Source organism: Myiozetetes cayanensis, unplaced genomic scaffold (assembly GCF_022539395.1).
Source record: "Myiozetetes cayanensis isolate MyiCay16 unplaced genomic scaffold, myiCay2020 scf1, whole genome shotgun sequence".
NCBI classification, from domain to species: domain Eukaryota; kingdom Metazoa; phylum Chordata; class Aves; order Passeriformes; family Tyrannidae; genus Myiozetetes; species Myiozetetes cayanensis.
The window spans coordinates 22,393,379-22,412,449 of NW_026086604.1; the positions used below are offsets into that span (position 1 = coordinate 22,393,379).

Genomic DNA, 19,071 nt, shown 5'->3' on the forward strand with positions numbered 1-19,071 from the left:
GTACACCTGGTGGGTGATGAGGAAGGATGGAAAGATACAGTGTGTGCCTCAAGGAAATTTATCCTTGGGGAAAAACTAACTTTGTGCTTCAAGTTGTTTTACAGGAGACCAGTCGCCAAATGAGAGAGACCTGACCAAAGCTGATACCGGTATCTGACGATGAGACAGTGAACCAGTCCTAAACCTGAACTGTGATTGTAACCAAAGTGCCAAGGATCTGAACTGAGCTACTGATGCTGAATGCAGATCTTCTACCACAAGACAAGCTTCTCCAAGGACTATATATATAAATACGTATATATATACGTGGGATATAAGCAAATACATGACATATAAGTGTTACAAAAAAATAGTATGGAATAAGGGGTGGAGAATGTAGTAGTTTTAAGATTTAGGCCTTCCTTGGTGACAAGGTTGCAACCAAGGAAGTAAGGCCATGTTCCCAGTATTCCATACGATTTTACGTAAGCAGAGTATAAATAAGAGAGAGGCTGTCGCTCTCTTTCTTCCAGTGGACCGAAGGCAGAATTGGCTTTGCTGTCGCTCTGTCGGGCGAGGTAGTGAGGCCTAGCACCATCTGGTTGGCCTTGAGAGGCAGAAAGTACCGGCAGTTGTGTGGTGTGGCTCGCTATCTCTGGAGAGTATTTATGTATATCCTTTTTGCTCCTTTTCTTTTCCCTTTCCTTCCCTTTTCCCCTTTGGGGAGATTCCTGTATATAATTTACCTTTATATATATATGTTTCTTATCACCTGCAAATCTTCACTTAAATTCAGTTCGATTTGGGTTCTTTTGATTTTCTTTTTCGTGATCTTTTCGATCAATTGCACGAGAGTGAGAGGGAGGGGGAAGGCTTTGTCCCTGAGGTCCAGGCACTTGGCTGGGAGCCAAGTCCAACCTGGGACAACTGCTTAAGAGCAGTAGACAATCCCAAGACAGATGAACCAAACGTGGACACCATGTGTTCATGGATAAGGACCATAGCGGAAAATTTGGAAGAGTCTTCAATGCCCAACACCGACCTACCCATCCTAGGGAAGCAATGGAGAGGCCTCATGAATATTCCAGATACGAAGATGACTATAGAGACAGAGATAATAGAGACTATAGAGACAGACCAATAAAACGGTCTCAATCACAATTTCGACCTCGATCTTGGTTCCAGCCTCATTCATGATCTCCTTCCTTAGCACACAGAAGGAGAGGAAACCCCAGACGTAGATCACATAATCAACTGTGGTCTTATCTGCGCAGCAAGGGAGAAAACATGAAGAAGTGGGATGGTGAACCCACTTCCAAACTCGAGGTCAGAATAAGAGAGTTAAAACAAAAGGAAATCAATAAGAAAGTTGTCTACGTGGTTGATGCAGATGTCCTGAGAACTGCAATCTGATGCTGATCTTCTACAACAAGACAATTGCCTATGGTTTTTTTTCTTTGCCCCAAGGGAAGAAGGAAGGGGGAAGGGGGTTGTTACTGTGAGTTTGGGCATTTGGCAGGGAGCCAGGTCCGAACCATAACACTCTACCAGCACTTAAAGCAGTGGCGGATGCATCCACTCCATCTCTGGGAAGCAATCTCAAGACATATTCTAAACCAGGCCTCCCAAGAAGTATTATTGAAAAGTCTTGTGGTTGAAAAGGCTAATGAAGAGTGTCAAAAAAAAAAAAGAAATCTAAAAAGCCTACCTTGCTCGAAATGATTGACGCCTGCCAAAATGTAGGATCACAAAAATCCAAGATTAAATTGCTTGCTGCTGCACTTAAATCTTCTCAAAAATGTTTTAATTGTGGGGAGGATGGACATTATCAAAGAAACTATCCGAAAGCCAATCCAAAGCCTAATTTACCACCTTATAATTGTACTCGCTATTGCAAGGGGAGACACTAGACAGCAGACTGTAGATTCAAAACTGACATTAATATCCAACCCCTCCCCCAAAAATCACCAAATCTAACTAAAAAACCTCTGAGATTTTTCAGGACACCACCTCCACAGAGAAGATCTATGGATCAACAGGGAAACTGGATGCCAGGCGCTGGGAGGAGCGCGAAGACACCAAATGCCTCCACTCAGTGCCAGTGCCATCAGGTGCTGTCTCAAGGCCAGTCCATTCCGAACCTCTTCAATATCAACGGAGGGGAAACCGAACTGTGAGTGTGTCGTGGATCATGCTGACACCAGTTCCACCATCTAGTGTCCTTTTTTCCCCTAAAAATTTAATCCCTGTCTCTCCTTCAGCAATAGTTTCAGGTGATGATACTTATTTACTCCCTGCTACGTCAGAAGCCACAAGAAAAGGACTTGTCATAATTCCTGAAATACTCAAAAACCTTGATCCTGATGATATTTATATCACAATTTATGTGTCCTTTCTTCCAGTTGAGATTTTCAACGATGTTCTGGTGGTACAATTGCTCTCTCTAAACCAGCTGGTCACCCTGCCTCAACCACCCAGGACTGAAGTGAACTGGGCACAGCCCATCAGTGCTCAAAGACCCATCATTATATATACTATTTTTTCTTTCGCAGCCAATGAAACAACACAAGTCACTGGCCTCTTAAACACTGGCGCTGATGTGACAATTATTGCGATGAAAGATTGGCCTAACCATTGAACATTCGATCCAGCAAGGATAAATGTTAATGGAGTAGGGGGCTCACAGAGCCCATTTCGAAATAAACGCCTTATTTCTATTTCAGATCCTGATGAATGAATTGCCACTTGCGGCCCTCTCATTTTAACCTTACCTATGACTTCATGGGGACAAGATGTGCTGCCTCCCAAACCACTGTTCATGATAAAAGATTTACTCTCAGGGCAATGGATGGGACCGGTGGACCTTGTGACGTGGGGGAGGGGTTATGCATGTGTATCTACAGGTAAAGAACTGATATGGATTCCCTCCAGGTGTGTCAGACCATACACAGGTACATCCTCACAGCAGTAGCAAGAACCAGAGTAATCCAGAGAGAAGAAACTGCAGATAAGCACAGTTATGTTTACCATTTGATGTTTACTATTGAAGATGACCAATGTGCGAAAATACAGTTTTGCTAAAAGCCACGGGTGTGCATGTGAAGAATGAGTGCGGCAGCCGCTGGTGTGAGTGTGTGTGAATGAATGGAGTTGTGTACAAGTGTATAAAGCACATTAAACACTAAGCCTTACAAAGGTACCATTACCTCAGCCACACAGTCATATTAGAAGAGTTCAGTTTATGAAATTTACCCTGTTGTTGAAATAACATTGAGTTTCCCTGTTCTATGTAAACCCTGAGATAAATGAGGGTTTCCAGTTGCATAAATACTACCCAGTTAGGCCAAAAGCCCCCAGATCAATAAAGTTGTTTATCCTGGTTACATTATACCCCTTAGAAAAATAAAGGTTCAAGCTTATATTAAACAGGTTCAAAAGGTTAAAGAGAATATTTCCAATAAATAAGTTTGTTAAAGAACCAAAGTAAATGGTGAGCTGGGTCACTGTGATACTATAGTACTCGTTAAAGGTTTACAAAGTTTGAAGAGGTACTGTTCTGTTATTTGCATTGTTCTGTGATTCGCCTTAAATATTTAAATCGGGGAGATGTAGGAAACATGTCCCAGGGATGCTGGCTGAGGCATTCTGGGATTGGTAGTTTCCAATGCTGTACTCTGACACACATGGGCAGAGTGAGTCCCACTGTGGTTGGTCAGGAGAATCATGTGTTGCTCAAGAGTATATAAGGGTGCTGTTTTCTTATAATAAAGGATTTGGTTGTTGGAAATCCTAAGCGCTGGGTTGTGTCTTTTTATATTACATTAATAAGCCATATTCTGCCACCACCGTCCTGTGCTATGACCTTGTCTGAGAATGATGAGGATTATGAGGAATTGGTAGGTGAGGATTACACTGAGGGTAATGAGAAGGATTCGGATGTTTTCCCCCCTGCAGAGGAACAGTGGTCATGTGATGATATGGGGACAATTGGGCGGGCAAAATTCCGGGAGTAGGCGTTGGGCGCAGGTGAGTGGAAGGTGGTTAACGCCTGCCCAGTAATCTATTGTCCCCAGCAGTGCCCTCAATATCAGACTTTGTCGTATGAAGTAATTAAAGAAATTTGGCAAAGAGCTAAGGAAAGAGGAATTTTATCTCCCCGTGTTCTTACATTCATGGAGGATTTAAGTACATACTGGAGACCAAAGAGATAGGAAACTAAGTATTGCTGTTAAATCTCTTATTTTATGGTTAATATGCACAAAAATAAAGTTTTTAAGGTTGTGTGTGTGATGTTTAAATGGGCAGCCACCAGATGTGTGTGGATGTGTGCGTGCATGTTTGAGTTAGTAAGAACGTGAATTTTTTAATTTATTTATGTATTTTAAGGTTCAATTACATTACTTCATTTTTTTAAAGGCTCAACATGCTCAATTTTAGTTATATACATAACCCTCAGATTTAAAGCAAATTTACAAACCCTGGTTTCCTTATATCTAGTATTATAAATCTTGGTTTCCTCAAATTTAACATTATAACTCTTGTTTTTTTGTAAGGATAGGCAGTTTTAATATAGATTTTAAAGACAAGTTCTGGGTTTAATAAGTGTTCATCATTAGGCTGTTTTAAAGTTTAAGTGCTAAGTTGTATTGTTTTGTATGGTTTTAGTTTTGTTTTAATTAATAAAAACGGGATGTGTAGGGTTACGAGAGAGTTAATATGGGATGCTTGTTGCGTAATGGTTGTGGTGTACACTGACAGTTGAAGTTCTGATGGAAGCCCACAAAAAGATGACCAATTATAAGTGTCCTGGGAAGAAGCTTTAAAGTGACTGGACAAGACTGCGCTCGCTCCCCCACGTTTTGTTACCACACCTTTTTCGAATATAAGAACTTGTTCAGCCATTAATAAAGGATTTTCCATTTTCCATCATCCCAGGAGGGTCTCGTATTTATTCACTGCCACACTCTGGAGAAATGAGCAAGAAAATTGGAAAAGTGACATCCATATAGTCAGAGGTTCACCCCAGATGGCTGAGCTCTCTGCAGTAGTGTGAGTGTTTCAACCATGGCCTGACCCTATAAACATCATTACAGATTCAACCTATGTGGCAGGCCTAGTTTCTAGAATAGAACATTCCTATTTAAAGGAAGTCTCTAATTCAACTCTGTTTGCTCTCCTCTGGAACCTTAAATGGTTCCTAGATCACAGAGAACACCCATATTTTATACAGCACATAAGGCCACACACAGTTTTACCAGGACCAATCAGCAAAGGCAATGCACAAGCAGACAAACCTTGCAGGCTTTACAGTGTTGCCAGACCAATTTGCACAAGCTCGCCTTTCCCACGATTTTTATCACCAAAATGCCAAAGCTTTACAGCTAATGTTCTGTTTAAAACAAGAACAGGTAAAGCAAATCATTCAATCCTGCCCTGACAGCAGATATTGCCTGCACCTTCTATTGGCACTAACCCTTAAGGTCTCTCTTCCCTAGAAACATGGCAAAGAGATGCTACCCACTAGCAGAATTCGGCAAATACAAATTTGTTCACATCTCTCTAGACACCTTTTCAGCTTGCATTTATGCCTCCAGGCATGTTGGAGAAAAAGCAAAAGATGTTTGCCATTACTTCATTTTGGCATTTTCCGCCTTAGGAATCCCAAAAACTATCAAAACAGATAATGGCCCAGGTTATGTATCACACAAAACACAATCCTTCTTTCTGCAATGGGGCATTCAGCATAACATGGCTATCCCACACTCTCCCACAGGTCAAGCAATCATAGAACGTGTGCACTGCACTCTTACGGCTATGCTGCAATAACAAAAAAGGGGGAGTGCAGGGTTAACCCCACAGGAACGTGTTGCCAAAGCCTGCTATGTATTAAATTTTTTAAATCACTGGACAAAGGAAGGGTCTCCTATCCACTATCACTTTAACACAGATGATGTGAAACCTCAGGAAAAAGCCCAAGTTATAATTAATAACTTGCAAATAAATCAGTTGGAAGGACCTTTTCTCATAATAACATGGGGAAGAGGGTATGCTTGTGGTTCTACAGGTTCTGGCCCAAGATGGGTGCCTGCAAGATGGGTCAAACCAGCACTGCCACAGCCATCCATGTGATTTGCAGTGTTTCTCCTGCTACGGTGTTCTGGACCTGCCTGGTTGGAGAGCCGGCTGACAAATGACAAATCCCTAAAGCACTGAGGCACAGCACAAAGTCCTTTGGTGGAATAGGGGACAGTTGGGATGGTTGGGTTCTTTATTATGCCTGATGCAAGGTTTAACCTTTTTGGGGATCTCCTTAAGGGATGAGAGTTAAATAGTTAGTTAAACAAGTGTCCTTAATAAAGAAGGGGAACATGGGGGGAACACGCAGGCTGAAGGTCTGGAAAGAACCAGACCTTAGCAGAAGATTTTGGGCCAAGCAGAGTACAGAGTAACTCATCACAGGGATGAGTTGCAACTCCAAAAGCCTGCAATGTCCCCATGTGACAGCTAGCAGCCAACTAGATGCTGTGGTTACAGTTTTTGCCTTATAAGGAATACTTCCATATTTGTGTTGGTTATAAAAGGCTGCATCCTTTTGAATAAAGTTGTCTTAGTTCCTTTCCCCCACTCTGAGTCCATGCCTTTCAATATGCCACAATGAACCAGGCCAGAGACATCATCATGTCATGTCCCGACTGCCAACAATTTGCCCCAATGCCATCTAAGGAAGCGGTTAATCCCCGGGGCATAATAGCTAATGAGATATAGCAGACTGATGTCGCTCATATAGCTGAGTTTGGTTGACTAAAGTACGTACACGTCACTGTAGACACCCACTCTATTAATGCCACTGCAAATACAGGGGTGTAGTGGTTTTGAGTCTAGGCCTTCCTTGGTGACTAGGTTGTAACCAAGGAACCAAGGTCATGTTCCCAGTATTCCATACGATTTTTACATAAGCAAGAGTATAAATAAGAAGAGAGAGGAAGCTCTCGCTCTCTTTTTCTTCCGGGGGACCGAAGGTGAAGGTAGCTTTGCTGTCGCTCTGCCCGGGTGAGGGAGTGAGGCCTAGCGCATCTGGTTGGCCTTAAGAGGCAGACAGTGTTGGCGGTTGTTTGGTGCAGTTCACTGTGTCTCTTGAGGGAAGTATTTGCTTTGTATCCCTTTTTACCCCTTTTTCCCTTTTGGGGGGTTCCCTGTGGGTGTAATAGTGTATATCATTTTCTTTATATATATATAAATCTTCCACTTGAAATTTAGTTCGGTTTGGGTTCTTTTGATTTTCTTTTTCATGATCTTTTCAGTCAGCTGGGAGAGAGTGAGAGGGAGGGGGAAGGTTTTGTCCCTGGGGTCCGGGCACTTGGCTGGGAGCCAAGTCCAACCTGGGACATTTTTTGGAGGTTCCACCGAGACTACCAGTAGGTTGTTTTGGTAACAATTTCTGGGCAGGTGGCCAAGTTCTGCCAAACACTGACTTTGTTTGGGAACAGTGCCGGGATCGCAGTCAAGAGAGATTTGTTTATATAAATATACCTCTTGTTTAAGAACAGTGAGGACAACTATATAAATAATGGCCACTTTCTTAATTTTTAATGTACTTTTAGCAGCTTTTGCACCTGTTTTAGGTTACTACATGTGGGACAATCCAAATCCAACGGTGTTCAATTGGCGAGACATTTGGGAAAGGTATTCTTCCTATTTTGATGTTAAACGTTGGATGCTAGAAATTCCCAAACTGACTGTTGCCTCCAACGATTATCTAAATTGTGTGGCAACAATTTTGTTTATGATGAATGTGATGAACATGCTATTTAAAATTGGAAGGATTGTGTTACACTGGTTTCCTTGTTATAGGAAAGGCCGTACCTCAAAGGGATTAGCTGGAGCTTTGGAAAGGGGCTTGAAAAGGGCAGTTCCTGGTTGGCAAGGAGCATGGGAAGAGTTTGGTAAATGGATAGGGCGCCTGGCACCTCCCATTACTTGGGACTTCACGCCAGCACAGGCCTTTGATCCTAATGAGATAACCCATCGTTTAATGGAAGGTTGTCTTACATACAAAGATCCAAATACCCAAATCTCTGCTCTATGCTGGGGCCTGGCTAGTGCTTATCGAGCCACTGTAGATCATGTTCAGAAGGCTAAGGCGGAGACAGGGACACAAACTATGCCAGTCGGAATGGAGTCCACCAAGACCAGAGTCCAGACGCCACTTGAAGCCAGCACAGTTTGGACCAAACCTGCTGACACTGGAGTTCCAATTATGGACTTTATGAACATGGGAACTCCAGCCACCTCTATGACCAAGACTGGGGCCCACACCACAGATCCTGAAATCACTATTGCCCCCATAACAAAAAAGAAGATGTGGATAAGGGATGATGCAGGGTCCACAAGCCTAGCCCCACGACTGAGGCGTGTAACTGAAGAAGAAGAAGAACTAGCTGTGAGAGAAGGAGCACGTCCCAAGGAATTAGGGGCGCGTCCAAAAGAGAGGGTGACGCGTCCGAAGGAAGAAGAGGCAGCAGCTCAGATGCCTGATGGAACACAAAAGCCAAGGAGAATGTTGACACCTGAATACACTCTTCTTAACTGTTCCACAGAAGAGATGGAGGACTATCTGAAATCCTCATCCCAGGGTCCAGAGGACTACTCGTTACCTCCACCCGCGAGAAGCCCATCCAGGCGCCGTGCTCGGTCCCCATCTCCACAAGCCAGAAAACCATCCCTGCAGCAGACACAGCCCCCGCCTCAACCTCCACAACACAGAAGCCCATCCCCGAGGCATGTTCCGTTTCCACCTCCACGTGAGAGAGGCAGAGTGGAAACAGTTCCACACAGATACGTCAAAAGAGAAGTGGAAATGGATAGGAGGGATGTCCATCCAGAAGCGGGAGTCGTGAGAACATCGGAAGTATTACGATCATTGACCCCAGCAGAGCTCCGGGATTTGAGAAAAGATTATAGTCGCCGGCCTGGTGAGCGGATTCTAACCTGGCTGGTAAGATGTTGGGATAATGGAGCTAGAAGCCACATGCTGGAAGGTCACGAAGCACAGCAGTTGGGATCCCTGGCTCGAGACCGTGAGATTGAACAAGGAATTGCACGAGAGCCATATAGTCATAGTCTCTGGCTTAGGATCCTTAATGTTGTGAGAGAGAGATATCCATTTAAAGAGTACTTAACAAGTTCTCCAGGAAAATGGACAACTGCGGAAGAAGGTATTCAGTATCTACGGGAACTGGCCATGCTTGAACTCATCTTTAGTAATCCGGATTATTATGATATCTTAGACCCTGCGAGTCTCCCATGTACCAATCCAATGTGGAGAAAAGCAATTAAAGGTGCCCCTGCACAATACATCAACTGCCTAATTTCAGCCTTCCATCCAAAGTTGGATGAACCGGATGTAGAAACAATGTGTCAATGGATACAGAGCATAGCGGAAAATTTCGAAGATCTGTCCGATGTCCGACGTCAACCCATCTGCTCTAAGGGAAGAATGGAAGGAGATTATGAATATTCCAATTATGAAGATGACTACGAAGACAGAGATGACAGAGTTTCCCGAGACTACAGAGACACACCAGTAAAGCGATCTAGACCACGAGCTCGACCTCAATCTCGATCTTGGTCCAGATCTCGGTCAACAACTCCTCCCCCTACACACAGAAGGAAGGGCCCTAAACGCGAATCACGTAATCAGCTGTGGTCCTACCTCTGCAAACAGGGAGAGAACATGAAGAAATGGGATGGACAACCCACTTCCAAACTTCAGGCCAGAGTGAAAGAGCTAAAGCAGAAAGAAGCCAATAAGAAACTTGTCTTTGTAGTTGATGCGGATTTCGTGGAAAAACAATTGCAATCCCCACAACACAAGAAGGCTGAAGTCCACTTTCCTGACAACAAGAAGGCTGCTGGTGGAGCAAAGAGAATATCTGACACTGAATGCTCTGACAAGGACCAACAGAGGGGCCCTGCCTTCTGCCAGGAGAAGGAAAGGGACCAGAAGGATAATCGGGTTTACTGGGCTGTGTGGTTTTGATGGCCTGGCACATTGGATCCACAGAGATACCAGGCTTTGATAGATACCGGTGCCCAGTGTACACTAATGCTGTCTGAACACAAGACTAAGGAGATTGTGTCTATTTCTGGAGTGACAGGAGGGTCGCAAGAGTTGTCAGTGGTAGAGGCTGAAGTAAGCTTGACTGGAGACCAATGGGAAAAGCATCCCATTGTGACAGGGCCAGAAGCCCCCTGTATCCTTGGTATTGATTACCTGAGAAGAAGATACTTCAAGGACCCGAAGGGGTACCGATGGGCTTTCGGTGTAGCCACGGTGACTGAGGAGAAATCCAAGCAATTGTCTGCCCTGCCTGGTCTCTCAGAAGATCCTTCTGTTGTAGGACTCCTGCGAGTCAATAATCAACAAGTACCGATAGACACTTCAACAGTGCATAGGTGACAATACCAGACCAATCGAGATGCTGTGATCCCTATTCATAAGATGATAGAGAAGTTGGAGAGTCAAGGGGTGGTCAGTAAGACTCACTCACCCTTCAACAGCCCCATTTGGCCTGTATGCAAATCCGATGGTAAATGGAGACTGACGGTAGACTATCGTGGTTTGAATGAAGTCACACCGCCATTGAGTGCTGCTATACCAGATATGCTGGAGCTCCAGTACGAGCTGGAGTCCAAGACAGCGAAGTGGTATGCTACCATTGATATAGCAAATGCATTTTTCTCCATTCCCTTGGCAGAAGAGTGCAGGCCGCAGTTTGCTTTCATGTGGAGGGGCGTGCAATATACCTGGAATTGACTGCCCCAGGGGTGGAAACACAGTCCCACCATCTGTCATGGGTTAATTCCTGTCATTAGACATTGGTTTAACTGTTTCACAGTTTTGGGAGTCCCAAAAACTATAAAAAACAGTAACGGTCCTGCTTACTGCTTGTCGAAAGTTAAAACATTTCTCACAGATTGGGGTCTATCTCACATTACAGGCATCCCATACTCACCCACAGGACAAGCTATTGTAGCGAGAGCACACCACACATTAAAAGGAATGCTACAAAAACAAAAAAAAGGGGGAATCCATCCATAGTCCACAGGAATGCTTGTAGAAAGCATTATATGTCCTGAACTTTTTAAACTGTGATGACACAGGTTACAGTGGATACGAGTGTCAATGTGAGTCCAAGGTGCTATCCTCTCCCAAACCACTGGTCATGACAAAAGACTTAATATCAGGACCGGTGGACCTCGTGACCTGGGGGGAGAGGATATGCATGCATATCCACAGATACTCAGTTAAGATGGATCCCCTCCAGGTGTGTCAGGTCTTTTGTTAATTCCTCTTCAGAACAAGAACAATCACTAGAAATGACAAGTGATGAAATTGAAGTAGAAGGAACACACAAGTCAATGACTGCTGATAATTTATACTTACAGTTGAAATGCAAATACAGAATAAGGATTTTAAATGTGTGCATGAAGTGTGGGTGTGGCAGCCACCTGCTTGAGTGGAAAGATGTGTGTGTGAATTCAAGAGCGCTTCATATCAATAACTGCCTCAAATAAAAGTACAATTATACAACAATATACCTCAACCACTCCAGTGTCCCCAGATGACAGTTAAGCACAATACTCATACCCTAACACATTTCCCCTTAAAATAAAGCTGATGTTTTTCACCCAGTTACATACATACCCTCAGATAAAAGTCCTACACGACCCACCTGTTAAAAACCCTGGATTAATGAAAGTTACACGGTTAGTGAAATTACTTAGCATGTAGCGTAGTTCATTCTAATAAAGGCCTTTTAGGTTTAATTCATAAAAGCGAGGGATGTGTGGGATTACGAGCAAGTTAATACAGGATATCTATTACGTAATTGTTGTGGTGTACACTGGGAGTTAAGTCCCAATGGAAGCTTGCAAAAGGATGACCAATTATGGGTGCCCCAGGAAGAAGCCTTGAAGTGATTGGACAGGATTGTGTTCACTCCCCCCACATTTTGTAACCACGCCTTTTTTGAATATAGGAACTTGTTCGGTTTTAATAAAGTAGTCTCTCCATTTTCACCATCCCAGGAGGGTCATGTTTTTATTCACTGCCACAGGCCCTGATTTGTATAGCTAGTTAAGATAAGGTGGTTTTATGTTAAGAAAAGTTTAAGAGTGTTACTGTTCTGTAACTTGTTATTATAATAAAGAAGGGGGATACGTGGGGAAAGGTTAACCCTTTACAGGAAGATTGTCAGAAGGAAGGATGGGAAATGTAGTCTCTGCAACAGGTGCCCAAAGAGAGTGCTTGACTGTGCACGCCCACTAGACAGGTTCAAGAATGATCGGTTGGGAATAGCACGTGTTCTATGGTGACATAACCTCTTATGTAATTGAGGGGTATGAAAACCTGGGCTTGACCGTTAATAAATGATTTACCAGCTTGCCCTCCATCTGCTGGGTCCGTGTCTGTCACTCATGTATGCGGTGAACAAAATAGCACCTATGTCTCCACCGGCTAACAAGACAGAAACACAAGCTTTCCTAGGCCTTGTGGGTTTCTAGAGGATGCACATTCCAGGTTACAGTCAGCTTGTGAGCCCCCTCTATTGACCCTTTTGAGTGGGGTCTTGAGCAACAACAGGCCTTTGAGCAGATCAAACAGGAGATACTCGTGCAGTAACTCTGGGGCCTGTTCGTACAGGACCAGCTGTGCAAAATATCCTCTACACAGCACCTGGGAAACATGGTCTCACCTGGAGCCTCTGGCAGAGAACACCATGAGAAACCCACGGTTGACCATTGGGGTTTTAGAGGTGGGGTTATTGAGGATCAGAAACCCACTACATGCCAACTGAAAAGGAGATATTAGCAGCCTATGAGGGCGTTCAAGCCGCCTCAGAAGTTGCTGGAACAGAAGCATGTCTCCTCTTGGCAATGCGGTTGCACTGGATGTTCAAAGGGAACATTCCCTCAACACATCATGCAACCAGTGCTACAGGGAGCAAGTGGGCAGCTTTGATCACACAGCAAGCCTGAATGGGAAAACCCAATTTCCTGGGAATCCTGGAAGAGATTATGGACTGGTCAGAAGGCAGAGGTTTTGGAGCATTGCCTGAAAAGGTGACTCGTGCCCAAGAAGCACCACCATATAATGAGTTACCAGAAAATGAAAGAGGCTATATTTGCTGATGGATCTTGCCATGTGGTAGGAAACCATCCGAGGTAGAAATCTGCTGTGTGGAGTCCCACACGTAAGGTTGTTGAAGCTACTGGAGGAGAGGAAGAATCAAGCCAGTTTGCAGAAGTGAAAGCCATTCAACTAGCCCTAAAGACTGCTGAATGAAAAAAGTAGTCTGTGCTATACCCCTATACTGACTCTAGGATGGTGGCTAATGCCCTATGGGGGTGACTACAGCAATGGAAAAAGGTCAGCTGGCAACGCAGGGGTAAACCCATCTGGGCTGCTGCATTGTGGCAGAACATCGCTGCACAGGTGGAAAACATGACTCTGAAGGTGTGTCATGTCGATGCTCACATGCCCAAAGGTCGTGCCACTGAAGAATATCAGAAAAATGAGTAGGTGGATAAAGCTGTCAACATTGGATAGCTCAGGTAGACTTGGACTGGGAGCGCAAGGGTGAGCTATTTATAGCATGATGGGCCCAAGAAACATCAGGGACATCGAGGAAGAGATGTGACGTATAGATGGGCTTGTGATTGAGGGATAGACCCGACCATGGAGGCCATTACACATTATTCACAAGTGTGAAGCATGCAGAAATCAAGCGAGCCACGTGAGTAAAATCTCCTTAGAATAGAATAGAGGGCGGTGGCTGGGCTTCCAGTACAGCGAGGCCTGGCAAACTGACTGCACTGGAACACTGCCACAAACATACCAAGGCAAGAGCTACATACTCACCATGGTGGAGGCAACAACTGGCTGTCTGGAAACATTTCCTATAAACCAGGTCACTGCTCGAAACACCATTGTAAACCTCGAGAGACACATTCTGTGGTGACACAGGACCCCAGAGAAAATTATATCACATTATGGGACTCTCAGAATAACCTTATAAGCTCCTGGGCAAAGAAACATGGCATTGAGTGGATCTATCACATCCTTTATCACCCACAAGCATCTGTAAAGACTGAGAGGTATAATGGACTGTTGAAGACTATGTTAAGAGCATCAGTTAATGGGACACGGAAGCATTGGGAGGCAAATTTAGCTCAAGCCACTTGGCTGATCCACACTAGGGGATCTGCCAACTGCCCTGGTCCATTATTCTATACCATTTGAGTATGACGCAAATGGTATGGAATAAGAGGTGGAGGTTCTATTTCATCTGGTTGAGCTGGAGTTCATTTCCCCACACAGCCCTCACAGTGCTGTGCTTTGCATTGGTGGCTAGAAGGGTGTTGATAATACACCAGTGTTTTGGCTACTGCTGAGCACAGCATCAGCACTGTAGCATTCCTTCTGGAAGGGGACACAAGTAGGCCAGATGACCCAAACTATCCAAAGGGATATTCCATACCACATGACACCAGCTTAGATATAAAATCTAAGGAAAGGAGCAGGAAGGGGGGAATTCATTGTTTCCAATGGCTGCCTGCTAAGAAACCACTATGTGTTTTCAAAGCCCTGTTTCCCGGGAAGTGGCTGGACATTGCTGCTAGTGGGAAGTAGAGAATAAACCTTTTTAATTTTTCTCTTTGCTTTTGCGCGCACAAGCTTTTACTTTTTTGCTTTAGTAAAGTGCCTTATCCCAAACCACAAGTTGTTTTCCATCTTATTCTCCCTCTGTTTTTCTGGCTGGGAAGGAGAGTGATAGAGCGACTGGATGGACACTTGGTGTGCAGCCAAGGTCAACCCACCACACTCTGTCACCCTCTGATGCCAGTGCCAGGCTCTGGCACACCCTGCAGGCTCTTGAGCACTAATACAGATGTCTGAAGTCTAAGTGATTGAGCAAATGTCTGTTGTGGATATTAATGTTCAAGTAGCCTTAAATCTGCCAAAAGAAAATGAAGGATATTCTAGGTATTTACACGTGCTTTAAAGATACTGAGTACCAAATGAACTGGTCTTATGCACAGAGGACCCTGTAGAAATAGCTGATACTTTCACATATAAAAGCTTCACATTTTTAAATAAAATATAGATTCCCTCCCACAAACTCCAAGTTACTCACACATCTATGTAAAAGGTTCTAGGTTGTTCTGTTACCTTGGGCTTTGGTATTAGTCTTTTAAGTGTATGAGCCTGGGAAATTAAAGAAGCTCTAAAGCAACAGTCAACCTCACCTGAAGCTGTTACATAGCAGAATCACAAATTAAAGTGCTTGCTTCCAACTTTGAAATATGATCTACAGATTATAAACAAAAAAAATTATTAATTTCTCTTACGGACTTACTAATTCTACTATTCACTTTTCCTAAAATTAAGTACATCCCAAATGCCATTACTGATGAATCACATTTGCTTTCTTGTGCTTTAAACATAGGTACTCCAAGATTGTTTCCTTCCTGGTCCATTACAGTCTATATCTTTGACTCTAAAAGGCTCTAGTAAATAATGCATTGAAGAGATAATAAGTCTCCTTCCCCCTTTTTATAAAAACACTAGCTAAAAATACATTTCCCAATTACTGGTTTTAACTCCCAGTGTTCCCTCAGAAAAAAAATCTCCCATTTGTTTTTATGCCCCAAAAGGAAACACAGTTGTAACTTAGACTTTAAAAGAAAACAAGTGAATCAGAAATTATATAAAGTTTACCAATCATTCGAAGAAAGTAGAGGTTTGCCAGAAGTCAGTATTAGAAGAAAATACTTTTTGATCTTACTACTGTTTAGATAACTGTAACTTCTCTCGGCTTTCTTTTTACACTCTCTAGTCGTGTCAGAGGACGGAAATTCATTGACTTCTTGCTTCCCTCTGTAGTAGTTAATCGGCAGTCCTTCTGCAGCCCCTTTAGCAGCTCCATTAACTCCCGTTTTTCCAGCTCTGCCTGCTCCAGCTCCTGACGGTGCTGTCTCTCCGCAGCCATCAGAGAGCGTACATCTGACATCAATCGTGATATCTGACTCTGAAATGCAAATGCAAGTTTACTGCAAGAAACAAACCCTTTTCTAATGACGGTGGGATGAAGTTGAACAGGCCATGCATATAGAACAATGGATTACGAAGAATAAGCAACACTGAAAGTATTTTTTGATAGTAGAGCAAATATAAACAATCTGAGACAATCCAGCATTCCCCTTCTGGGATTGTCTTGTTTTAAAGATTCCAATAACTTTTCAAAAAGTTTCTTGTAAAGTATGATAAGAAACAGCAGATTTACCCAGTTCCTGCTTATACTTTCTATTTCAAGACCCCAGTCAAAATAAAGTTTTGGTTATGTTCAGATACATTCTTCATGGATTTAACATCAAATCCGGCAGAAACTAACATTTAAACTATAAAGCACATCCATTGCTTTGGGCTTTAAAAATTATTAGTCTGCGATAAAACAACAACTAGATGACTGAAAAGATAAGGTGGCCTTGCTAATTTTTACTCGATGACGTTTATGGTGCAACTTTCCAACCTTCTGACACAGCTGGAACACAGTGTAAACACCACCATGGGCAGCAGTGCTCTGTGTCAGCTCTGGATTAAGCCACTTTGGATAGCATCAAGAAAACGAGTTGGATATTTAATTACACCCGATTTGTGATCTCTGCCCTGAGTTTATAGATACTGAAAATCTACAATGTTACATACGTGCAGAACATTGCAGTCCTTGCAGGGGGTACCCAGGTGAGCTTCAAGTGAACTTGAAGCAGATAAACCATGAGAATACAGCACTCAGACCTGGTTAACCTGACAAAGCTTTGCCACTTTTGCTTCCCATATTTAATGTCATTCTCCTCTGTATGAGACTTTATTTACAAAATAAGATATTGCTATCAGTAAAAAAGATAAACTGTTAAGAGAGAAAAAAAAAAAAGGAAAATGATCATATTTACCTTTAGTTCTTCAATTTCATTTTGCAGAATACTCTCTTTTTGGACCATATGCCTTCTCTGTGAATCTAACCTTGACTCCATCTCATGTTTTGCCTCCTCCACTCTGCAGATCATTTCTGACCTAAAAAGTTTATTTCTCCTTGTTAAGCCTTGTAAGTATGGAAAAAATTCCAGAAAGCCTTCTTGCAACTAAATGGCCTGATATGATTCCTTCAAACTCTATAAGGCACACCTCTAGAGGCATGATTTATTAATTAAAAAAAAAAAAAAATCATAAAGAAGTGCATCTTGCCCAAGGGTACTAAAGTGCCCATGAACAGCCTATAGAGGGTCAACTGCATCATATTCCTGAAGCAGTTGTATGAGCTCAAAAACACCAAACCTAATCACTCAAACAGCTTCACATCCAAAAACTAGCTGGTACTACATTAAACTTCTGAGTTCAGAAATAGGTATCAGAATCCCTTGTGTCTCAATGCATTTAAACCATATTTGAGCCTGACTTCACAGAAAATGGGAAGGAGCATGAGAAAGCTACAGAGCTACAGAAACATACATGAGAGGAAAAGGAATATGTTGGTAAGAAGAGTCATATTCACTGACTGTTATTTATCCATCAGAACTTTAACAGAAAATGACAATTAGATCTTCAGCAATTTAATCTACCTGTACCTGCAAAAATAATTATGAATTTTTATACTCTGCATCCGTAAAAACATAAATTTAATATAATTATTAAACAACATGACTTTGCGTCTGTAACAGGTCAACAGAAAAATTAGATCGCCATCTCAAGTCCAGTTTTCTTAGGTTTTTTGTCATTTTATATAGTAAGCTCACAGTTTTGTTCAACTGCAAGCAATAGTATTTTATGATTTATAGCAACATACACAAAAAAAACAAAAAAGAAAAAGAATCAAACCATCAAGAATTTGAAGTCTATGCTGACACATAATAAAACTCTGGCCCGTTAGTATCGAGTAATTAATGGACCATTTAACACACACCAGGATCCAGTACTAGTATATGAAGTGCTTTATGCAGTGACTTCAAGCCCAGACTAACAGAAACACCAAAGAAGCAGAAGATTTGTACCGAAGCAGTTCCAGCTCCGTTCTTAGCTCTGCTACACAGTTGTGCTGCGTGTCTTCCGCGCTGAGAATGGTGTAACCACAGCCATTGGGGCACTCCCGGCTCCGGTACTCACACACGGCCAGGTGACCATCCAAGTTACGCCGCTCGATCTGCACTGTACAGCCTGAACAGGGACGAGGAAGGTAAGCCAGTCAGTTACAACCAACAGAAGCATTCTGATGAATTCCAAACAAAAACACTCAAGAAAGGAAGCTGAAAAAAATTATTTCTTTAGAACATGAAATATGACAGTTATACATAGCTCATAATACAACACTGTTAAGAAATCTTAAGATATTTATCCATTAACTGAAAAGAGAGGTTGGAAGGAGGTATTTTATTTTCTGTAAAGTCTTCTACTGCTGGTCTGGCATTAAAGCAACTTCAGTAATGATAATGCCAATGTCAACCTAAGACACTGGCAGCTTGCATGTGCTTCCATTACAGACTGCAGAGACTGAAATTGATGAAGAATGCACATGTCTAAAAAAATATTAGGTTCTCAAATTTAGGGAAAAAATCCCAAAGATATGTAGTAAGAGAGATGTGGGTGAGATGGAATGTAACCTTGTTTTCCTACAGTTTGTTGGTCTTGTCTATAATGTACTGGACCACATAAATAAGAAAGAACATTTACATATGAACATTCAATACCTCATACAAGAACTCAAACATTTCCACAGAAATTCTAGGATACACACTTTGCAATTCCAGAGTGAATAAAAGTAAAATGTAAAGAATAAAAATGAACACTATATATAAATTACTGTTACATTTAACATTCTCAATGTGAAGTTTGTAGTCTTAACATTTAATCTTTGAGGACCTGTGTGCTGTAATACACAATTGCATTTAATTTGAAGTGAAAATCAACAATAAGGGAAATATGAAAAATCAACATAAGGGAACTGAAAGAGAGTAATGAAACTTTCCAACAAACCT

At 42.5% G+C, this 19,071-nt stretch overlaps 1 protein-coding gene across 4 annotated transcripts in view; it reads right to left on the minus strand.

Annotated features, from left to right (window-relative positions):
- The window catches only part of LOC126640759 (RING finger protein 151-like), a 29,867-nt gene that overhangs the window by 2,946 nt on the left and 7,850 nt on the right, over window positions 1-19,071 (minus strand). For 2 of the 4 annotated variants that reach the window (XR_007629130.1, XR_007629128.1), the window contains exons 5-7: window positions 18,091-18,253; window positions 16,996-17,116; window positions 10,786-16,073 (exon numbers count right to left, since the gene is read on the minus strand). Coding sequence is in view for 1 of the 4 variants with exons in the window: in XM_050316885.1 (XP_050172842.1) it covers window positions 15,837-16,073; window positions 16,996-17,116; window positions 18,091-18,253 (521 nt within the window). In the remaining 3 variants the exon portion in view is untranslated. Of the gene's footprint in view, window positions 1-10,120; window positions 16,074-16,995; window positions 17,117-18,090; window positions 18,254-19,071 lie in introns of those variants that run through there. The other 2 variants (XR_007629131.1, XM_050316885.1) reach the window with 2 other exon arrangements.